The following is a 20156-nucleotide window of genomic DNA, read 5'->3' on the forward strand; positions in this document are numbered from 1 at the left end:
TGAATAAATGGCATCTCCCTTGTGAGACCATCCCACCTACAATCAACTATGCTGATCCACCACGACATGCTACTCTGCACCATCTGAGAAACACAGGAATGAGAGCAAGACAGAGAAAGAGAGAGAGATCATGTCTTCTTCTGAGATCGTCAGGTACCTGAAGAGTGCTCAAACGTCCTCCCAATGGGAGGAAAAAACATTGTTTATGTATGTACTTTACCTTCATTTTACTAGTTATTACACCCAATGGGAATATTTAGTTTAGTCTAATAATATGTGTAGCATAGAAGCACTGTACTTGCAACAAGATGTCACGGTCTGACTTCAGTTTTCATTGTTTGTTTAGGTTTAGGCATTCATTCCGACTGGTTAATAAGGTTTAGTATAGTGTTAAACAGTATATGACTGCCCAGCACTGGGTTTGAACCCGCGATCCTCTGAACCGGAGAGCACAGTTTAAAATTCTCTATCCCCATCCACAAAGCCCTAGCATGCCGCAAACCTACTTGGATGGTATTGAAGGCATCTCCCGACATCCTGGGGTCCTGGACAAATGTGGAATACTGAAGTTGATCTGGTGTGACCTGGCTGGTAGTTGTGCATGTACGAGGAGGCAGTCAAAATGGATCTGCGTACTGTAGAAATGATGTCTTTCTGAGAGGAGATAACCTCGTAGCATAGGGTGTTCCCTGACCCAGTCTAACTGTAGTCTGTTGACACTTCTCCTCATTGCAGCAAAATTACCTTTGCGCTCTCTGTGTGTGTGTGTGTGTGTGTGTGTGTGTGTGTGTGTGTGTGTGCGTGCGTGCGTGCGTGCGTGCGTGCGTGCGTGCGTGCGTGTGTGTGTGTGTTTTACCACTGTGGGTAAGTCAGTCACAGAAAGCAGTCTTATATAATTGACTAGGGCTCTAACATGGCTGGCTGCCTCTGTGTCCTGCACTCTTTTGATGGTGTAGTGTGGGTGGACAATTTCTCTTGTTTACACAGCAATTTTTGTATTGTTTTTTCAGTTAAAACTGTAAGAAGAGTTTAATACAACTTGAATTCACGATACAACTGTGCTGCTGCCAGCAACAGTCGCGGTCTCACGCTGCGTCCCTCTCAGATGGCTCAGCGTTGCACCTGTACTACCATTACTCTACCTCAATCCCACCTCGCAAAGTTAGCAGTTCCTTCTCATTTAACTTCCTAATGTATTGCCATACAGGACTCCACTGTTGTCGCTTGCCTTTCTCTGCCACTGCAATGATGTAGTGGTAGAGAGTTGACTCCAAAATAATAGATTGCATTTCTGAGTGTCAAGATCCCTAAAGTTCTGTATTCTGAGTGTCAAGACTCCTAAGATTCAGTATTTTTGGAATGGAGGAGAATTTAATTGCCATACTTCCGAAAACACAAACACTGGCATCTTTCATAGCGAGGGACAGAGAGCGAGGGGAGGGGCACAGTATAGGCCCGTCGGCCACCAGGCACACAGAGTCAGAACCGTGCACTGTCTCGGAACTTCAGTAAAGCAAAGCAAAGCCAATCATCAATGAATAGGCTACGTTACTGAGACGAGTGAAATGCAACACTTCGCTCTCACGCAGTCACACACGGTCTCTGTTCGCTTCACGCAGTCACACACGGTCTCTGTTCGCTTCACGCAGTCACACACGGTCTCTGTTCGCTTCACGCAGTCACACACGGTCTCTGTTCGCTTCACGCAGTCACACACGGTCTCTGTTCGCTTCACACAGTCACACACGGTCTCTGTTCGCTTCACGCAGTCACACACGGTCTCTGTTCGCTTCACGCAGTCACACACTGTCTCTGTTCGCTTCACGCAGTCACACACGGTCTCTGTTCGCTTCACACAGTCACACACGGTCTCTGTTCGCTTCACGCAGTCACACACGGTCTCTGTTCGCTTCACGCAGTCACACACGGTCTCTGTTCGCTTCACGCAGTCACACACGGTCTCTGTTCGCTTCACGCAGTCACACACGGTCTCTGTTCGCTTCACACAGTCACACACGGTCTCTGTTCGCTTCACGCAGTCACACACGGTCTCTGTTCGCTTCACACAGTCACACACGGTCTCTGTTCGCTTCACGCAGTCACACACGGTCTCTGTTCGCTTCACGCAGTCACACACGGTCTCTGTTCGCTCACGCAGTGTTCGTTCGCTTCACGCAGTCACACACGGTCTCTGTTCGCTTCACACAGTCACACACGGTCTCTGTTCGCTTCACGCAGTCACACACGGTCTCTGTTCGCTTCACACAGTCACACACGGTCTCTGTTCGCTTCACGCAGTCACACACGGTCTCTGTTCGCTTCACACAGTCACACACGGTCTCTGTTCGCTTCACACAGTCACACACGGTCTCTGTTCGCTTCACACAGTCACACACGGTCTCTGTTCGCTTCACGCAGTCACACCATGGTCGCCAGCCAGGGGGAGATTTGAGTCTCGCGCTTCAACGCTCTTATTTGTTGCTGAAATTGACCCAGTTTTTTAAAAAGCATTTGTTTTTCAGTTAGGGATTTTAATTTAGTTGAAACTTTTTTGCGTTTAAATGTTCACACCCTAACACTATGCATGATTATGTGATTCATAGATGCCACTGAATGGAAGTGTTACTGAATGGAAGTGCAACACACAAAAATGGAAATGCAATTATCATGTGGATTTTCACCGAAAGTCACAATCTCCTGCACAGTTCATCTGACATGAACAGAGCCACATCCTCGCGAATGGATTTTCACCCCTGATACATTCCCCTGATGTGAAGAAAGCTACCTTGTTTCTCTACATTCCCCTGATGTGAAGAAAGCTACCTTGTTTCTCTACATTCCCCTGACGTGAAGAAAGCTACCTTGTTTCACTATGTTCCCCTGACGTGAAGAAAGCTACCTTGTTTCTCTACATTCCCCTGATGTGAAGAAAGCTACCTTGTTTCTCTACATTCCCCTGACGTGAAGAAAGCTACCTTGTTTCACTATGTTCCCCTGACGTGAAGAAAGCTACCTTGTTTCACTATGTTCCCCTGACGTGAAGAAAGCTACCTTGTTTCACTATGTTCCCCTGACGTGAAGAAAGCTACCTTGTTTCACTATATTCCCCTGATGTAAATGAAGCTACCTTGTTTCGCTAAATTCCACTTTTTCCACAAAAGTAGCAGTCCTAGTAGTTGATACCTGCTAAAGTGTATTTCTGACGGTTTGTCAGCCTCGATGCCACTGACAGAGAGGCCTGAAAACTGTTGGTTGTCACTGGCACTTTGATGTCTTATCCCGCACGCATCATCAGAAAGGGACATTCAGCAGCTGTGATGGGAAGATACTCATTATCAAAGGGGACGGTGACAAACACATGGAGCGTTCTTGAATGACGGAGGATCTGTCTGTCTGTCTGTCTGTCTGTCTGTCTGTCTGTCTGTCTGTCTGTCTGTCTCTCTCTGTCTCTGTCTGTCTGTCTGTCTGTCTGTCTGTCTGTCTGTCTGTCTGTCTGTCTGTCTGTCTGTCTGTCTGTCTGTCTGTCTGTCTGTCTGTCTGTCTGTCTGTCTGTCTGTCTGTCTGTCTGTCTGTCTGTCTGTCTGTCTGTCTCTGTCTCTGTCTCTGTCTCTGTCTCTGTCTCTGTCTCTGTCTGTCTGTCTACATATGTGTTTAGCTTCACCTGTCATTTACCTCCTGCTGTCCCAAAAAACACTGAGCTAAATTAAAATGTATTTAAAGAGCAAGACATGCTGAACCAACAACATGTCTTGCTAGACGTGGCCCCGCCCCGCTGCTCAGAGAAAACACTTCAATGTACATTCATATGTGTGTGTTTGATGGTAGAGATTTGACATCAAACATCTCTCTCTCTTCTTTCCACAGTGCACCTTAGTTTGTGAGTCATCACAGGGAACCCAGAACGACAAAGATAATAGCCCCCTGACGGGTGCTGGTAAGTTCAAAAACGCTTGTTCCTTATACCTTTAAACACCTATAATTTAACTGCTGACTTCCATCGTCATGGCAACCCTGTAATCAGTGGGAAGAGCTTTAAGGCTAATTTCATCCCCTCTAATTTGATCCCCTTCCCCCTGTCTAACCAATCACCCCAATCTCTCCTAGTGAAATTAGTTTATTACTGAAAAGATTTATCTCAAGTTTTTGGGGCATTTTCCCTTAAAAAAACCTATTACACCCCTGTAATTACCATGACCTAGTGTTACCCCCAAAAGCAGCTTGAAATTGACATAGTGTAATCAAGTGATCCATTAAGTTAACCCCCGTATACTTCTTGGTTTTCTCATTGGAAAGTGCGCCGCCCTTGACTAACCTTCTCCCGCCAAAGAGATTTGAAGTCTCAATGGGGCTACCCAGTTTGATTAAAGAACTCATATTATTCATTCTCAGATCAAAACGGGAAGCCTTGGTTTAAGTAAGTAAAGGGAGGGAGAGCCAGTTGACAGTGGAAAAGGTGTGAGACTTGGCCAACGGTGGCTCTAATGGAATCCAACCCTTTGTAACCTTTTATTCATTATCTACAGCACCATACCAGTGTCTCCGATGACATCATAGTGGGACCTTTTCTTCTTTTCTATTTGACTACCAAATGTAGAAAATGCCTTTTTCAAACATCTAGACACTGGTATGGGTGCAGGACAGGACTAATATGATGTACAAAAACATTTATATAAAATGGTGAAGTGCCCCTTTAAAGCAGGTAATTATATCCCCAGACAAGGTGAAAGTCCGCCTGCCTCCCTTGGCTGCTCCAGTCCTGGTTCTGTATCTGTTCTGTGTGGACTGGCTGGAGAGGCAGACAAGCGGAAGCGACGCCACGTCGATCCTGTGATACCAATTAAGGGAGAAGCCCCCCGAATGGCGCAACACACTTCGCTTGTTACTCGATCACTGGGAGCGGGGAGAATCGAGCAGAAACACCAGGAGTGAGGAAAAAGAGAGAGGGAACGAGGGAGGAGGAGAAGGAGAGACTTGAGAAGGTCACTGCTCCCTGCTGCGTTGGGAATATAAAGCCCTTCTTTCCCTTTTCTCATCACTCGTTCCTCTCCAGAGGGGAAAAGAAACCCTCTCCAACTCCATCCTGCTCTTCTTCTATGCTTTCTTTTTTTCTTTCCCTTCCTCATTATCGTATCCCGGTACTTTCTAGAAAGTCTTATCTTCGTCTTTTCCTCTGTCTCTATTTCCGTCCTCAGCGTGTGTTGGTATGACTTTCCCTACAGCTCTGTTCTCTATACCCGTCGTCATTGTCAGTATCTGTCGCAATTAGCTAGCGAGAGGCAGGCACCAGGGGGCTGAGCCACCCGTCTTCCTGCGCGGGGTGGGTTGCAGGAAGGCGGGTGGCACAGCTGCGTCCCATCACTATAACACGCTCCCCGCAGACTTAGAGAGATTGACTAATGCAATTTAGCCATTCACTTGTATTACCTTTCAGAGGGGGGAGAGCGGAGAAGGATGCACACACATGCACACAAACACACACACGGGGGGGGGCGCCCGGGGAAGAAGTAATTTCCTTAAGAGGTGTGGGGAGAAGAGGAAGGAGCGATCTGATTGGCCTTCAGATTAGCGTGTCGGCGGGGGGAGGTCAGAGGTTCATCTGCTCCTTCGACCGTGTCCGCTGCAAGGAGGAAGTACCAGTCATCCCTTCATCTCGCTCTCAATCTGTCCCTCTCACCTCTCCCTCTCTCTTTTTAACTCTGACTTACTCTTTGAAATGCCCTCTAGAATCCTGTCCCTCTCCACACAGCTGCAGCAACAGTGTCATTTAATAATTCAAGATCAACCTCTCCATTTCAAATCAGAGCTGTACTTTTTCATTTGATGTAATCATTAATACAATGATTATGAAAAAAATGATGGCTAAAAAGCTTAAAGGGCCCACCTCAGAGGAAGTTTCTGCGCCTATTTCGAGTAATTCCTGTCCTAGAAAGAAAATCCTTGTTTTAGGCTCCACCTCGAAGACTGACGCAGGCTACTAATAGATATTCAGGATTTGGGGGTGGGAACGTTGTGGTGATTTCTAGGTGTAGCAGAGAAATGACAACAAATAGGCCACTGACTGAAGCTGTCAGTGTAATTAGCTAGCATGCTAAGCTAACCTTAGCCAGCTAATGAAAGTTGTGAAAAAGTCGATTTCTACTGGTGTGGGAGTTTAACCCTTTCTTATTTTTCACTTTTCACACTATTGTGTTGATTGCCGACCTCAGCCATACTCTACCAGATCAGATATCATCTTTTTCACATGGTCCTCTCTAGCCTGGTTCCAGTAACTATGGTGGATGGGCTTGGCTCTAGTCTGTCCTAGCCAACCTTCCAGGGGCCTGATTCCTACCTCTCTGACTGTCCTTGACACTGAACTGAACACCACATTACTTCCCACCCCAGAGCCTCTAGTAAAAGTCACCTCTGACACATTATCCGCCAATTAGAAGGTCTCTCCACTGCCATACCGCCCCTCGTTGTGCCCGAACATCACAAGGTTGTCACTACATTCTCCAACGCTCTGTTGCCTTCTGTATGGGACATGGGACCCGGAATAACCAGGACAAAGTGCTCGGAATAAGGCTCTGACATTGAAAAGGGATGACGGAGTGAGGGCCAGTCTCTATTGAATTCGCACCTTGGAAAGTAAATGGATGGCAAATGGGTGCATATGGTAATGGAGCCTCCTCTCCCCTTTTCTCTCCTCTCCTCCCCCCTCCTCTCCTCTCCCCTTTTCTCTCCCCTCCTCCCCCTCCTCTCCTCTCCCCTTTTCTCTCACCTCCTCTCCTCTCCTCTCCTCCCCCTCCTCTCCTCTCCCTTTTCTCTCTCTCCTCTCCTCTCTCCTCCCCCTCCTCTCCTCCCCCCCCTTTCTCCCTCTCTCTCTCCCCTTCTCTCCTCTCCTCCCCTCTCCCCTTTTCTCTCCCCTCCCTCCCCCTCCTCTCCTCTCCCTTTCTCTCCCCTCCTACCCTCTCCCCTCCCCTCCCCCCTCCTTCCTCTCCCCTCCCCTCCTCTCATCTCCTCCTCTCCTCCCCTTCCTCACCCCTCCCCTCCTCTCCTCCTCTCCTCCCCTTCCTCTCCCCTCCCCTCTCCTCCTCTCCTCCAGGAGTTGGACTGACATTACCACTGTTAGTTGGTTGGTTGCAACTTCACAAGGAAGAAGGGAAGTGATTTTATTTTTTAAAAGGGAGGAATAAGTGCTTGGGTCACACTTGTGATTCCCAACCCTCGGTGCCGTGTAGCTTTTTTGGAAGCATTACACATCTTGAAGCCTCCGTCTTTAATGGTGAAGTCTCTTCTACTACTATCGGAGCGCTACAGCTTATTACTATTGAGTGACTTCCTTCCAGAAAGCGAGCGTGGCCTCTAAGAAAAGGAGCAACGGCAGCGAACTGCGAATAGCTGTTTGAGGCGTACAGCTTTTTCCGGCTTTCTCACCCAGCGACTGCCAGCACACTGATAAGAGTATTAAAGCTGTTTTTTGGTTGCCGCGTGATTGCTGCTAATAGCCACTCTAGGAAGAAAAAGGAAGAGGAGTGGAAGGCTTGAATTTGAATGGGGTTTAATAGGAGAAGATGGTGAGGCAAAGTTTGGGGACTCAACCATCTTCCCTTTCCTTCACTGCTCTATCAAAAACAAATCATTCAAATGGGAATCAAATTCAATGAAGCAATTGTTTCATAATGAAAGAATAATTTAATGGGCTGACCTGAGATCTCTTATATTCTTCATTTTCTAAGTCTTGGAGAGAGATGTGGAAAGAGCGATAGAGAGAGAGATGCAGCTCTTGGAAGATGAGGCAAACAGCAATCTTATCTATCACAGACACTGTTATTGATTATGGGATTTCATTTGCAGCACATGCCACATGAAAATACGTTTTTTGAAGGGTTAGAGTTTTGTCTTTGGGTTTTTCCTCGGTATCAAAGTTTGTTTCGAACCAAAGCACATAGTCTGGTTGATGTTTATGAAACTTATTATGAAACTTAAATATATTTGAAGGTGTATGTGATCATTTTCAGTATGTCATGATGGTTGATACTGTATGTCTCTCTTTCTCTCTCCCCCTTCTACCTCTCTCCCTTCCTCTTCCTTCCCATTCTCCCTCTCACCCTCTGTCTCCCCCCGCCTCTCTCTCTCTCTACCCTCCTTCTCCCTTCCCCCTCTCCCTGTCACCCTCCACCTCCATCCCTCTCCATCTCACCCTCCACCTCCTCCCTCTCTCCCAGTCTTTAAGAACCCGGTTTGTAAGGTCTACAAGTTCCAGACGGTGGATAGTAAATGGATGCTGGTGAGAGAGCAGATGGAGGAGTGTACTCTGTCCTTCAGCATCCCCAGACAGCTCCTCCACCTCTACATCCAGGAAGACATGAGGAGGTAAGAACCCATCTAGGATCAGTTTAGCCTTTACTGAACCACTGGGAGGGACAAAGCAAAACCTGACCTTGGAACAGTATTTCATATGGGATAATGACTTGTCTTAATAAGCACAGTGATTTGTGAGAAATAAACAGCAGCTGATTGAGGATCAGGAAAGACCAAATTTAACCACTGGAGGTAGACATCAACACTGACCTCGGATCAGTGCATAGGGAGAGCACAGACTTAAGATCTATTGTAACAGCCTTACTCTAAGCCTAAATCTAACCACTAGGAGGTACATTGCATTCATTTGAATAGGGGCACTATAGCTCTGGGCCTGCCTACATTAACAGGCCTATTTCAGAGATGTAAATGGTTGTTCAAGAGCTATACTTAGAGAGGATTGAATTATTCAGGTCTGTTTAACACTTCAAAAGGGGATTGTTGTACGCCTGCACACTAGTCAACCAGCAACACACACACACAGATGTACACTTGCATACAGGCACACAGACATTTGCACACACACACACACACACACATGCAGAGAGGGAAACAGAGAGAGAGAGAGGAGGGGGAGGGGAGAGAAAAGGGGAGAGGAGAGGAGGGGGAGGAGGGGAGAGAAAAGGGGAGGGGAGAGGAGGGGGGGAGGAGGGAGAGAAAGGGGAGGGGAGGGAGGGGGAGGAGGGGAGAGAAAAGGGAGAGGAGAGGAGGGGGAGGAGGGGAGAGAAAAGGGGAGAGGGGAGGAGAGGGAGGAGAGAAAAGGGGAGAGGAGAGGAGAGAAAAGGGGAGAGGGGAGGAGAGGAGAGGAGAGAAAAGGGGAGAGGAGAGGAGAGAAAAGGGGGAGGAGAGGAGGGGGAGGGAGAGGAGAGAGAGAGAGAGAGAGAGAGAGAGAGAGAGAGAGAGAGAGAGAGAGAGAGAGAGAGAGAGAGAGAGAGAGAGAGAGAGAGAGAGAGAGATAAACACACACCAACTCCCGCCAACACTGCGTTGTTCTGAACAAAGTCCTGGAGCTTTATCGAGCTGAGAGTGGCTTTGAGGAAGATGAAGGTACTGTGTCGCTAATTGACTCTGCTCTTGATCTTGTTAGCTAATTAGTGGTCAAAGTGGCCACAAGATGATGAGGAAAAGGGATGTGTATTGTAACCAAAATGATTCCAGATGACGTTTGAATCCCCCCAGAATGTTCCTAGTGCTGTGTTAATGGGACATTATACTCAACAGACATTCAAGTTTGTCAGATGTTTTCATACCTCAATAGTAGTCTGTTGATTTTGACATCTGGAAACATCTGACAAAATTAGATTTGGGAGTTTAATGTCCCTTCTTTAACCACAGTTAACCCTCATTAACCACAGTTAACCCTCATTAACCACAGTTAACCCTCATTAACCACAGTTAACCCTCTTTAACCACAGTTAACCCTCATTAACCAAAGTTAACCCTCATTAACCACAGTTAACCCTCTTTAACTACAGTTAACCCTCATTAACCACAGTTAACCCTCATTAACCACAGTTAACCCTCTCTAACCACAGTTAACCCTCATTAACCAAAGTTAACCCTCATTAACCACAGTTAACCCTCTTTAACCACAGTTAACCCTCTTTAACCACAGTTAACCCTCTTTAACCACAGTTAACCCTCATTAACCACAGTTAACCCTCATTAACCACAGTTAACCCTCTTTAACCACAGTTAACCATCATTAACCACAGTTAACCCTCTTTAACCGTCAGTTAACCCTCATTAACCACAGTTAACCCTCATTAACCACAGTTAACCCTCATTAACCACAGTTAACCCTCATTAACCACAGTTAACCCTTTTTAACCACAGTTAACCCTCATTAACCGTCAGTTAACCCTCCTTTGGCAGGTCCAGGCTTGCCATTGTACTCAATAAAGGAAAGGTTAAGATCCTGCCAGTGAATAGATTATCCTAATCGGTTTATAAGAGAGAAGCCACTGTGATGGGTAAGAGGATCTCATTGTTCTCTTCCCTCAGGGGCCCGATGAGCGTCTGTCAGGACAGATCGTTCCTCAACACGCCCGCCGTCCCCTAGCAATCCCTCATAATCCCCCGCCCGTCATATAGTCCCAAGCGGTCGATCTCATGGTCAGCGGCAGTATCCCAAATGGCTCCCTATTCCCTTCATAGTGCCCTACGAGCCCTGGTCAAAAGTAGTGCACTTTAAAGGATAGGCTTCCATTTGGAACACATGGAGTGTCCCCATCGGCCCACTAGTTTGGAATCCCAAGTCATTAAACTAGATTAGAACATTCTCAGACCAAGGTTTCTTTCAAGTTCCAAATTAGAACATTCTCAGACCAAGGTTTCTCTCAAGTTCTAGATTAGAACATTCTCAGACCAAGGTTTCTCTCAAGTTCTAGATTAGAACATTCTCAGACCAAGGTTTCTCTCAAGTTCTAGATTAGATCATTCTCAGACCAAGGTTTCTCTCAAGTTCTAGATTAGATCATTCTCAGACCAAGGTTTCTCTCAAGTTCTAGATTAGATCATTCTCAGACCAAGGTTTCTCTCAAGTTCTAGATTAGAACATTCTCAGACCAAGGTTTCTCTCAAGTTGTAGATTAGAACATTCTCAGACCAAGGTTTCTCTCAAGTTCTAGATTAGAACATTCTCAGACCAAGGTTTCTCTCAAGTTCTAGATTAGATCATTCTCAAACCAAGGTTTCTCTCAAGTTCTAGATTAGAACATTCTCAGACCAAGGTTTCTCTCAAGTTCTAGATTAGATAATTCTCAGACCAAGGTTTCTCTCAAGTTCCAAATTAGAACATTCTCAGACCAAGGTTTCTCTCAAGTTCTAGATTAGATCATTCTCAAACCAAGGTTTCTCTCAAGTTCTAGATTAGAACATTCTCAGACCAAGGTTTCTCTCAAGTTCTAGATTAGATAATTCTCAGACCAAGGTTTCTCTCAAGTTCCAAATTAGAACATTCTCAGACCAAGGTTTCACTCAAGTTCCCGCCATTAAAAGCTATTATTTAAGCCTTGTTATTATCTGGTCTATTGCCTCTAGACTATAACCTCTCTTCATACTTGCAGTCTGAGTAGAACAATACTTTAAAGCTAGAGTCCTTCATTGAAAGTATAACAAAGCCATCACCCCACCTCTGTTTAGGTAAATAGCTACGGGATGGAGAAATGTAACGACTCTTAAATTCATAGACGGAGCTAGGACTGACCCTCCATATTTTGGAGGCAAGGACTGACCATAAAAATGATAGTGTTTTGAGGCTGTACATCGTTTGTTCATGTTTGCATTGGTTACAAACATTCAAGTAAAACAAGCTTATATTCTGGGTTCTGATGGTGTATGACAGTTGAACTAAGCTCATGAGGCATTTAGATGTTCTCTTGTTCAGGAATCAATGGTTACATATCGTTCATTTGTAAATTATGGCTATAGCAATTAAGGACTTCAGAAAACGATCTCGCTCTGCCACTATACAATGGGTGTGTATGACACATGCTCAAAAACACAAGTACGTTATTGAGTTTGTTTACCCACACACATCAATGTATATCTATTATTCACTACCAGGTAGATAGGGAGTTTAAGAGCTTGTTTGTAATCCTCTTTAAACGATTTCAGGCGTTCTAGCTACCTCTTAGTTCTGTGTAAAAACTCAATCAGGCTTTACCCTTTTAATGATTAAGATACGCATTTTAAGGCTGTGAAGTGGCACACACACACACACACACACACACACACACACACACACACACACACACACACACACACACACACACACACACACACACACACACACACACACACGCTGTGAAGTGGCATAGTCTCCTTCCCCGGCATCACTTTATGCTAATAGTGGCATCTCTTTTTCTCCTCTCTTCATCCCTCGTTCCCTTTGATGTTGACAGCCATGTTCCAACCTTATCAACATGCCTGTTTAATCTTTGTCCTTGTGTGTGGGTGTATAGTTCTTGTGTGGCTCTTTGTGTGTGAGTGACTGTGTGTGTGAGTGTCCCAATTATGGATGTGTGTGTGGGCGTTAAATAATATTTATCCTTTTCTTTAATAAATTGATCTGATAGTTTCATGAATTCCGAGCTACGCCTACACTCCTTCCCCATTCAACAAGGAGGAAGTGAGCTGATCATCTTCTGCTCCTGTGAACTAAAGAGCGTCACAGCGGTCTGCCTTTGGTTGGTGGTTGATACTACGGCCTCTCTACACTACATTTCAGTAAAGCACAGTATATGGAAATCAGTAGGCTATAGTTCTCTATGTACTTGGCCGTCTACAGTAAAGGAAGCAGGTTGGGTTGTAAAGAAGGAGGCTTCTGTTTGTGAGTCGTCTCACGCAGGTTATATTGACCCCAGGCCCAAAGCTCTTGGTGATTAAATTGAACAGGCCACTATAACACAGCATGAAATAAAGTCTCTCACATGACAGGTCTTTGCTCTTTGGAAAATGTATTCTGTACCCCTCATCTGTCCAAGTCAGTTTGAACATAACAGCTCTCTCTCTCTCTCTCTCTCTCTCTCTCTCTCTCTCTCTCTCTCTCTCTCTCTCTCTCTCTCTCTCTCTCTCTCTCTCTCTCTCTCTCTCTCTCTCTCTCTCTCTCTCTCTCTCTCTCTCATTTTCTTTCTTCTGCTTGTCTGTCTGAGGCCTCTGTCTACTTTTGCCCTCATTCCCTACTGTGTCTTGTTCTTCAAGTCTCAGTCTCTTGCTCATGTCAATCTTCCCTGCATTTGTCTCTCTCACTCTTTCTCGCTCTCTTTCATCTTCCCTACTCAGTGTCCCTCTGAAGGCCTGTGACTCATTGTCACCCCTCCCCCGTCTATCTCTCTCTTCCTCTCTCTATCTCACTGGCGTAACGCAGTTTCTCTGCCCCCCCGCAAGGTCAGAGTTTCATTATGCAGTGTACTATCTATAGCTTTCTACCACATCTCCCTCCCTCCTTCATCTTCCCTATTCATTGTCCCTCTTAAGGCTTGTGACTCAGTCTCCCCCTACCCCCCGGCACACACACTGTTGTTCACCCACTGACCCCCAACCACCGCTGTCTGCCCAGCATCAAAATAACCCGTCTGGGCTGGGGCTGACGCCTCTTGATACACAAATAACAGTGGTTTAGACAGAAGAATATGGATTACACTGAATGGCTGCAATCTGCTGAAGAGCATGGGAATGGTGTTTGACTAAGTGGCTATAGCGCTGGAATCAGACGGCATCATAGAGAGAGCATCACACACACACACACACACACACACACACACACACACACACACACACACACACACACACACACACACACACACACACACACACACACACACACACACACACACACACACACACACACACACACACACACACACACACACACACACACACACACACACACACACACACACACACACACACACACACACACACACACACACACACACACACACACACACACACACACACACACACACACACACACACACACACACACACACACACACACACACACACACACACACACACACACACACACACACACACACACACACACACACACACACACACACACACACACACACACACACACACACACACACACACACACACACACACACACACACACACACACACACACACACACACACACACACACACACACACACACACACACACACACACACACACACACACACACACACACACACACACACACACACACACACACACACACACACACACACACACACACACACACACACACACACACACACACACACACACACACACACACACACACACACACACACACACACACACACACACACACACACACACACTGCATTCTCTCATGAGCATTAGAGCCCTCTCCAAATCCAAGTGGATGGCTGGGTTAGAACAATATGTTTGATTGGAGCATCGAGGCCTCATGGAGTGGGTCTACTTTAAACCTCACTACGCCAACCCCCACAAAATGACACCTATCTGAACGTCCCCATCTCCTACTCTGCGAGAGGGCCAATATCATTATCTCTGTCAGCAGTGGTGTCGGATTACCATACAGAACAAAGAGAAATAATCCTTTTTTTCTCCCTCTTCTACCCCAAACTGATACTGGAGTATATTTTTGTCCTGTTTTAAAAAGAAATCGGGTGCCTTTTGTGCGCTGACTAATTTACAAAGATGCTAATCTTCTGGTTGAAAGTGTTAAGGCTACACGGGAAGGCTTTGAGTCGGGAACTTTACATGGGAACTCATCATTGTTCTCTGAGGAAATCTCCACACAATTAAGGGTGGCTGATCTTAGCTCTTAATGAGATACCGGAATGAGATACTGAAGTTCTCTTTTTACGGAATATTCTGGAAGCGAAAAGTCGGAAGCCCACCTGGTTTGGCTAGATAAGTCCCTATTACTTATGGTAATTAAAATGAATGGGGTAGTTACGGTATTTTACATGTTTAGATATTTGTTTTGTTACTTGAAATCAGTCTATGGACAAGTACTGCAATCCACGCTGGTTTAGTTGAGCTAGCCACTGTCAAGAAATGCTAATAAGGAAACAAATACATAAATATGTAAAATCATGGAACTATCCCTTTAACTCTCTCCCATGATGTTGAATCAATGCTCCCTATGGCCGTTACCCACAACTCACCTGTGGAGTATAGCCGCACAGCGTCTTGGTCACAGAGCAATGTGTTCCACCACTAGGTCTGCCACAGAGCTTATTTACAGTAGATCCTTACTCTCCGGGATCCTTGGGATGTCCCTACTCTATTGAAGTTGAAATTTAAAATGGTTAGGGCTGGGGTTTAGGGTAGGGACGTCCCAAGGACCCCGGATAGCACTACTCATGTTAACTACCGTAGAGAGAGGGTGCACTTTAAGGTGGAAAGGGGGGTCATGGAGAAATGTTAACTGCACCTGGGCAGCACGGCACTATCTATCTGGCTACGTTTACTTCTGTGCCCTTGTCAATTGGGTTTCGAGGCGAGAGGGTGGAGGGTGGTGATAGATGATTTGATATGTTTGCAAATGTCCCTTAATCTCTCACAAAAACACATCATGCGAACATTTCGATCGATGATATGTTTGCAAATGAATTAGAATAGATCAAACAGTCTGATAACATATTCTTATAGTGGCTAATTGACATTTTAGTGAGTCTGATTAGCAGCACCACACTGTCTGTAGTCTGAGAAACATTGGATCCGTTGTCAAGAATAACACATCTCTATTAAAGCAAATAACCCACCGAAACCCCCTACGTATCATTGAGATCAAGACCTTCTTTACAGTGGATAGTACAGACACAGTGTCTCATATCACGTCTGATCACAGCCATTCAGATGATAACAACGACCCAGCCGGCTAAGGAAAACTCACACACAGGCGATGGCCTGGGTATCAGCTTGGACGCCTCCGGCGACAGGTAATGACCTCAGTTTACCTCGGGCCCCTAATGGCAACGTGTAGGGGTATTTTGGCCCTCCGGCTACACGCCTCACACGCACACCTCGCTACGAGATCAATCCGGTTGCCGTGGCGATCGACTCCGACAAACTAGAGAAGAGGGCTAGATATAGGGGTTTATTCTTGGTTAATGGGATCTGGGTGGTCGGATGTCTCTGACTGGGAGAAGAGAAGAAGGGGTGATGATGGTAAATGAGTGGATAAGTGGACAAAATGTCTTCTAGCCTGAGGGTGGGATTTGTTTCATAATGATCAGTCTATCGACTAAGCAGTGAGGCTCAGGGATGGGGTAAATGGTGTGTGTGTGCGCATTTGTGTGTAGGCGCCCATCTGCGTGCGTGTGTGTGTGTGTGTGTGTGTGTGTGTGTGCGTGTGCGTGTGCGTGTGTGTGTGTGTGTGTGTGTGTGTGTGTGTGTGTGTGTGTGTGCGTGCGTGCGTGCGTGCGTGCGTGCGTGTGTGTGTGTGTGTGTTCCTGCATGCATCAGAGAGGTGTTAAACGGTCTGTTAATACACTCGCCACTGTGACAGTTAGGGTCATATGACTCAAACCAGAAGACAATGAACAGCATTAGTCACAGTGGAGGCAATCTAACCGTGCTATTGGCCATGAGCCAGCACAACAGCATTAGATGATGCAGGGGGTCATAGAATAGGTTCAGTCTTGCTGGATAATACTGTACGTGGTTGTGTTGAACCTGCCAAAGCAATCTTTATGAATGTCTTGATTTACAAAATGCATGCATGTATACTGTAATGATCTGTATCCTATCAGTGACATTCCTGTATATCTCTACCCAGTAAAGACAGAACAGGGATATGCGCTCCTTCTGAGCCGGGTTCCTCTCTAGGTTTCTTCCTTCTACGGAGTTATTTTAGTTTCCACTGTGCTTCTGCTTATGTCTCTGCTTGCTCGGCCGGGCTTTACAAATAAAATGTATTGATTGATTTACTGTCTCTCTCTCTGTTCTTACTCTGTCGCTCTCCTTACTTTCTCTCTCCCTTTCTGTGTCAGTGGGATATGAGTTTGATTGAACTGAGCCGACAGAGTCCGGTTGAGAAATTCCTTGTACTCCGTAACGATCCATGTATCTCTCATTGACATTCCCTGTGGATCCCCTGTCATTCCAGGATACAGGAGCTGAGGGACCTTGGGGAACTGTCTCCCCACTGGGACAACCTGAGGAAGGAGGTGATTGGCCGTTATGGACAGGTGATAGCTGCCTACCAGGAGACCCTGGCTGAGCTGAATAAGATCACTGGTAAGACTTACTAGATGCACACAGGTAAGCATGGACACACACATAGTCACTATACGCACACACATATTTACACTATGCACACACACTGCTTCATGCCCTATACCATGCTATAATGCTCTCTACCTCTTAAAAGAGTAGAGGTACCCTTGGGAAGAAGCGAGCATTTCTGAAATCCCTCTCTGTGAACACCCTTGCTGAATCGTCTTATTTGGGTTTTGTTTGGCCTTTTCTTGTTTTTGTTTACCACATTTCCTACGTTTCTGTAATTGCCGATGTTTCCCGTTTCGTCCTTGTCACACAGACAAACACATGTTCCTCCGTCTCCAGTGGACTGGGATGCAGTGGATACCTTTGTACTTATCATTGCTTGGTAAAGAGGTGGAGTCTGAGGCAATGACTTATCAATGGCCCAAGCACTGCCCAGATAAGCCCTACCATTGTGTCCCTGACTTGTCTTAGTGCTGCTGCAAATGTACATCGAATCAAGTTGAATTAGTCACATGCCGAATACAACAGGTTCACCTTACAGTGAAATGCTTACATACAAGCCCCTAACCAACAATGCAGTTTAAAAAATACAAATAAGAATAAGAAGAGTAAGAAGTAGTTAAACAGCAGCAGTAAAATAACAATAGCGAGACTATATACAGGGGGTACCAGTAGAGAGTCAATGTGCGGGGGCACCGGTTAGTCAAGGTATGTACATGTAGCAGCGGTGTAAAAGAGAGGGGGGGCAATGCAAAATTGTCTATGTAGCTATTTGATTAGATGTTCAGGAGTCTCATGGTTTGTGGGTAGAAGATGTTTAGAAGCCTCTTGGACCCTAGACTTGGTGCTCCGGTAATGCTTGCCATGCGGTAGCAGAGAGAACAGTCTATGACTTGGGTGGCTGGAGTCTTTTACAATTTGTAGGGCCTTCCTCTGGTATAGAGGACCTGGATGGCAGGAAGTTGGGCCCCAGTACTGAGCTGTACGCACTACCCTCTGTAGTGCCTTGCGGTCGGAGGCCAAGCAGTTGCCATACCAGGAAGTGCAGCTGTAGAACCTTTTGAGGATCTGAGGACTCATGCCAAATCTTTTCAGTCTCCTGAGGGGGGATGGGGGTGTGCTCGGTCCTGCTTTTCCTGTAGTCCACAATCATCTCCTTTGTCTTGATCATGTTGAGGGGGAGGTTGTTGTCCTGGCACCACACGGCCAGGTCTCTGAGCTCCTCCCTATAGGCTGTCTCATCGTTGTTGGTGACCACTGTTGTGTCATCTGCAAATGATGGTGTTGGAGTCGTGCCTGGCTGTTTCGTCATGAGTGAACAGGGAGTGAGCACGCACCCTTGAGGGGCCCCTGTGTTGACGATCAGCGCGGCAAATGTGTTGTTACCTACCCTTACCACCTGGGGGCGGCCCGTCAGGAAGTCCAGGATCCAGTTGCAGAGGGAGGTGTTTAGTCCCAGTGTCCTTAGCTTATTGATGGTGTTGAACACTGAGCTGTAGTCAATGAATAGCATTCTCACATACAGTAGGTGTTCCTTTTGTCTAGGTGGGAGCGGGCAGTGTGAGGTGCAATAGAGATTGCATCTTCTGTGGATCTGTTAGGGCAGTATGCAAATTGGAGTGGATCTAGGGTTTCTGAGATAATGGTGTTGATGTGAGCCATGACCAGCCTTTCAAAGCACTTCATGGCTACAGACGTGAGTGCTACGGGTCGGTAGTCATTTAGGCAGGTTACCTTAGTGTAAAGGTAGGAATCACGGCCGGATGTGACACAGCCTGGATTCAAACCAGGTACTATAGTGACACCTCTCGCACTGAGGTACAGTGCCTTAGACCGCTGCACCACTTGGGAGTATAAGAGATCATACCAGAGGTTTTGTAGTGATTCCTATGTTGAAGATGTAAAGAATATTTGCTGGTCTTTGGTGTGTAATGAGGAACAACCAGACACTACCCTTTTATGAAATGGATTATTCCAGTTACTAACAAGCATGCACCCAGCCCTATATAAAACAGAACGACATTTTATGTTATTATACAGACAGTCAATGTCACATATCAAGTTGAACTCATCTGACTAATGTTTGAATGTTTGATGCGTGTCGATTAGATCCAGAATTTAATTCTGGGTAAAAAATGACACTGGGTGAGGACTGAGGCCTTGGGGACCGATGACCACCTCGAGTCACCTTTGTTTCTTCCTTACGACTTCCATTCATCCTGGAGAGCAGAAAACACACTCTCCAGTGTTTCTGTCTTCTGCTGCGTTAGTTTCCATAGCAACAAAGTTTCTACAAGGGTTAAGGGGGATAATGAAGAATTACGTGATAATAATTTTGTTGACAAGGGGAAGCTGATTGAGTGCTACTCTGTGTGTGTGTGTGTGTGTGTGTGTGTGTGTGTGTGTGTGTGTGTGTGTGTGTGTGTGTGTGTGTGTGTGTGTGTGTGTGTGTGTGTGTGTGTGTGTGTGTGTGTGTGTGTGTGTGTGTGCGGGGGGAGGGCTTCATCTGATATTGATAGGGTTTACACACTTATCCTGCTGCTTCCTACTTATCCTGCTGATTCCTGATGCAGAACAAAACTTAGACAATTAACTGTTTGACTGAATCACACACACACACACTCACACTCACAGATATTATTTGGCACTATCAAATTATCCATATCTGTCCTCGACCAAATTCAGTAGACTTCCACAACACGATGCTTGATGGGTCACAGCGCGAGCCATAACAACTCTCTCTCAATTTCTCTCTCTTTCTCTCACTCTATCCCTCCCCCATCCCTCTATCGACCCTCTATCCCAGCTTCCTTGGGTCCCAGCGGCCATAGAATCCTGACGGAGTGATAGATTTTTCCTCCCACACCTCTCATTCCATAATGAGATATTTGTCAAGGTGGTTTTTCCCTGCGAACCTCTGATGAGCGACGATGGCCACACACACACACACACACACACACACACACACACACACACACACACACACACACACACACACACACACACACACACACACACACACACACACACACACACACACACACACACACACACACACACACACACACACACACACACACACCATCTAGTAAGTA

The 20156-nt window shown here is 46.1% G+C and overlaps 1 protein-coding gene across 10 annotated transcripts in view; it reads left to right on the top strand.

Annotated features, from left to right (window-relative positions):
* The window catches only part of LOC118373765 (type II inositol 3,4-bisphosphate 4-phosphatase), a 263035-nt gene that overhangs the window by 165699 nt on the left and 77180 nt on the right, over positions 1 to 20156 (top strand). For all 10 annotated transcript variants that reach the window (XR_008086480.1, XR_008086479.1, XM_052486795.1 and 7 more), the window contains 3 exons: positions 3865 to 3934; positions 8208 to 8355; positions 16943 to 17073. Coding sequence is in view for 8 of the 10 variants with exons in the window: in XM_052486795.1 (XP_052342755.1) it covers positions 3865 to 3934; positions 8208 to 8355; positions 16943 to 17073 (349 nt within the window). In the remaining 2 variants the exon portion in view is untranslated. The remainder of the gene's footprint in view (positions 1 to 3864; positions 3935 to 8207; positions 8356 to 16942; positions 17074 to 20156) is intronic.

Source organism: Oncorhynchus keta, chromosome 29, assembly GCF_023373465.1.
Source record: "Oncorhynchus keta strain PuntledgeMale-10-30-2019 chromosome 29, Oket_V2, whole genome shotgun sequence".
Lineage (NCBI taxonomy): Eukaryota > Metazoa > Chordata > Actinopteri > Salmoniformes > Salmonidae > Oncorhynchus > Oncorhynchus keta.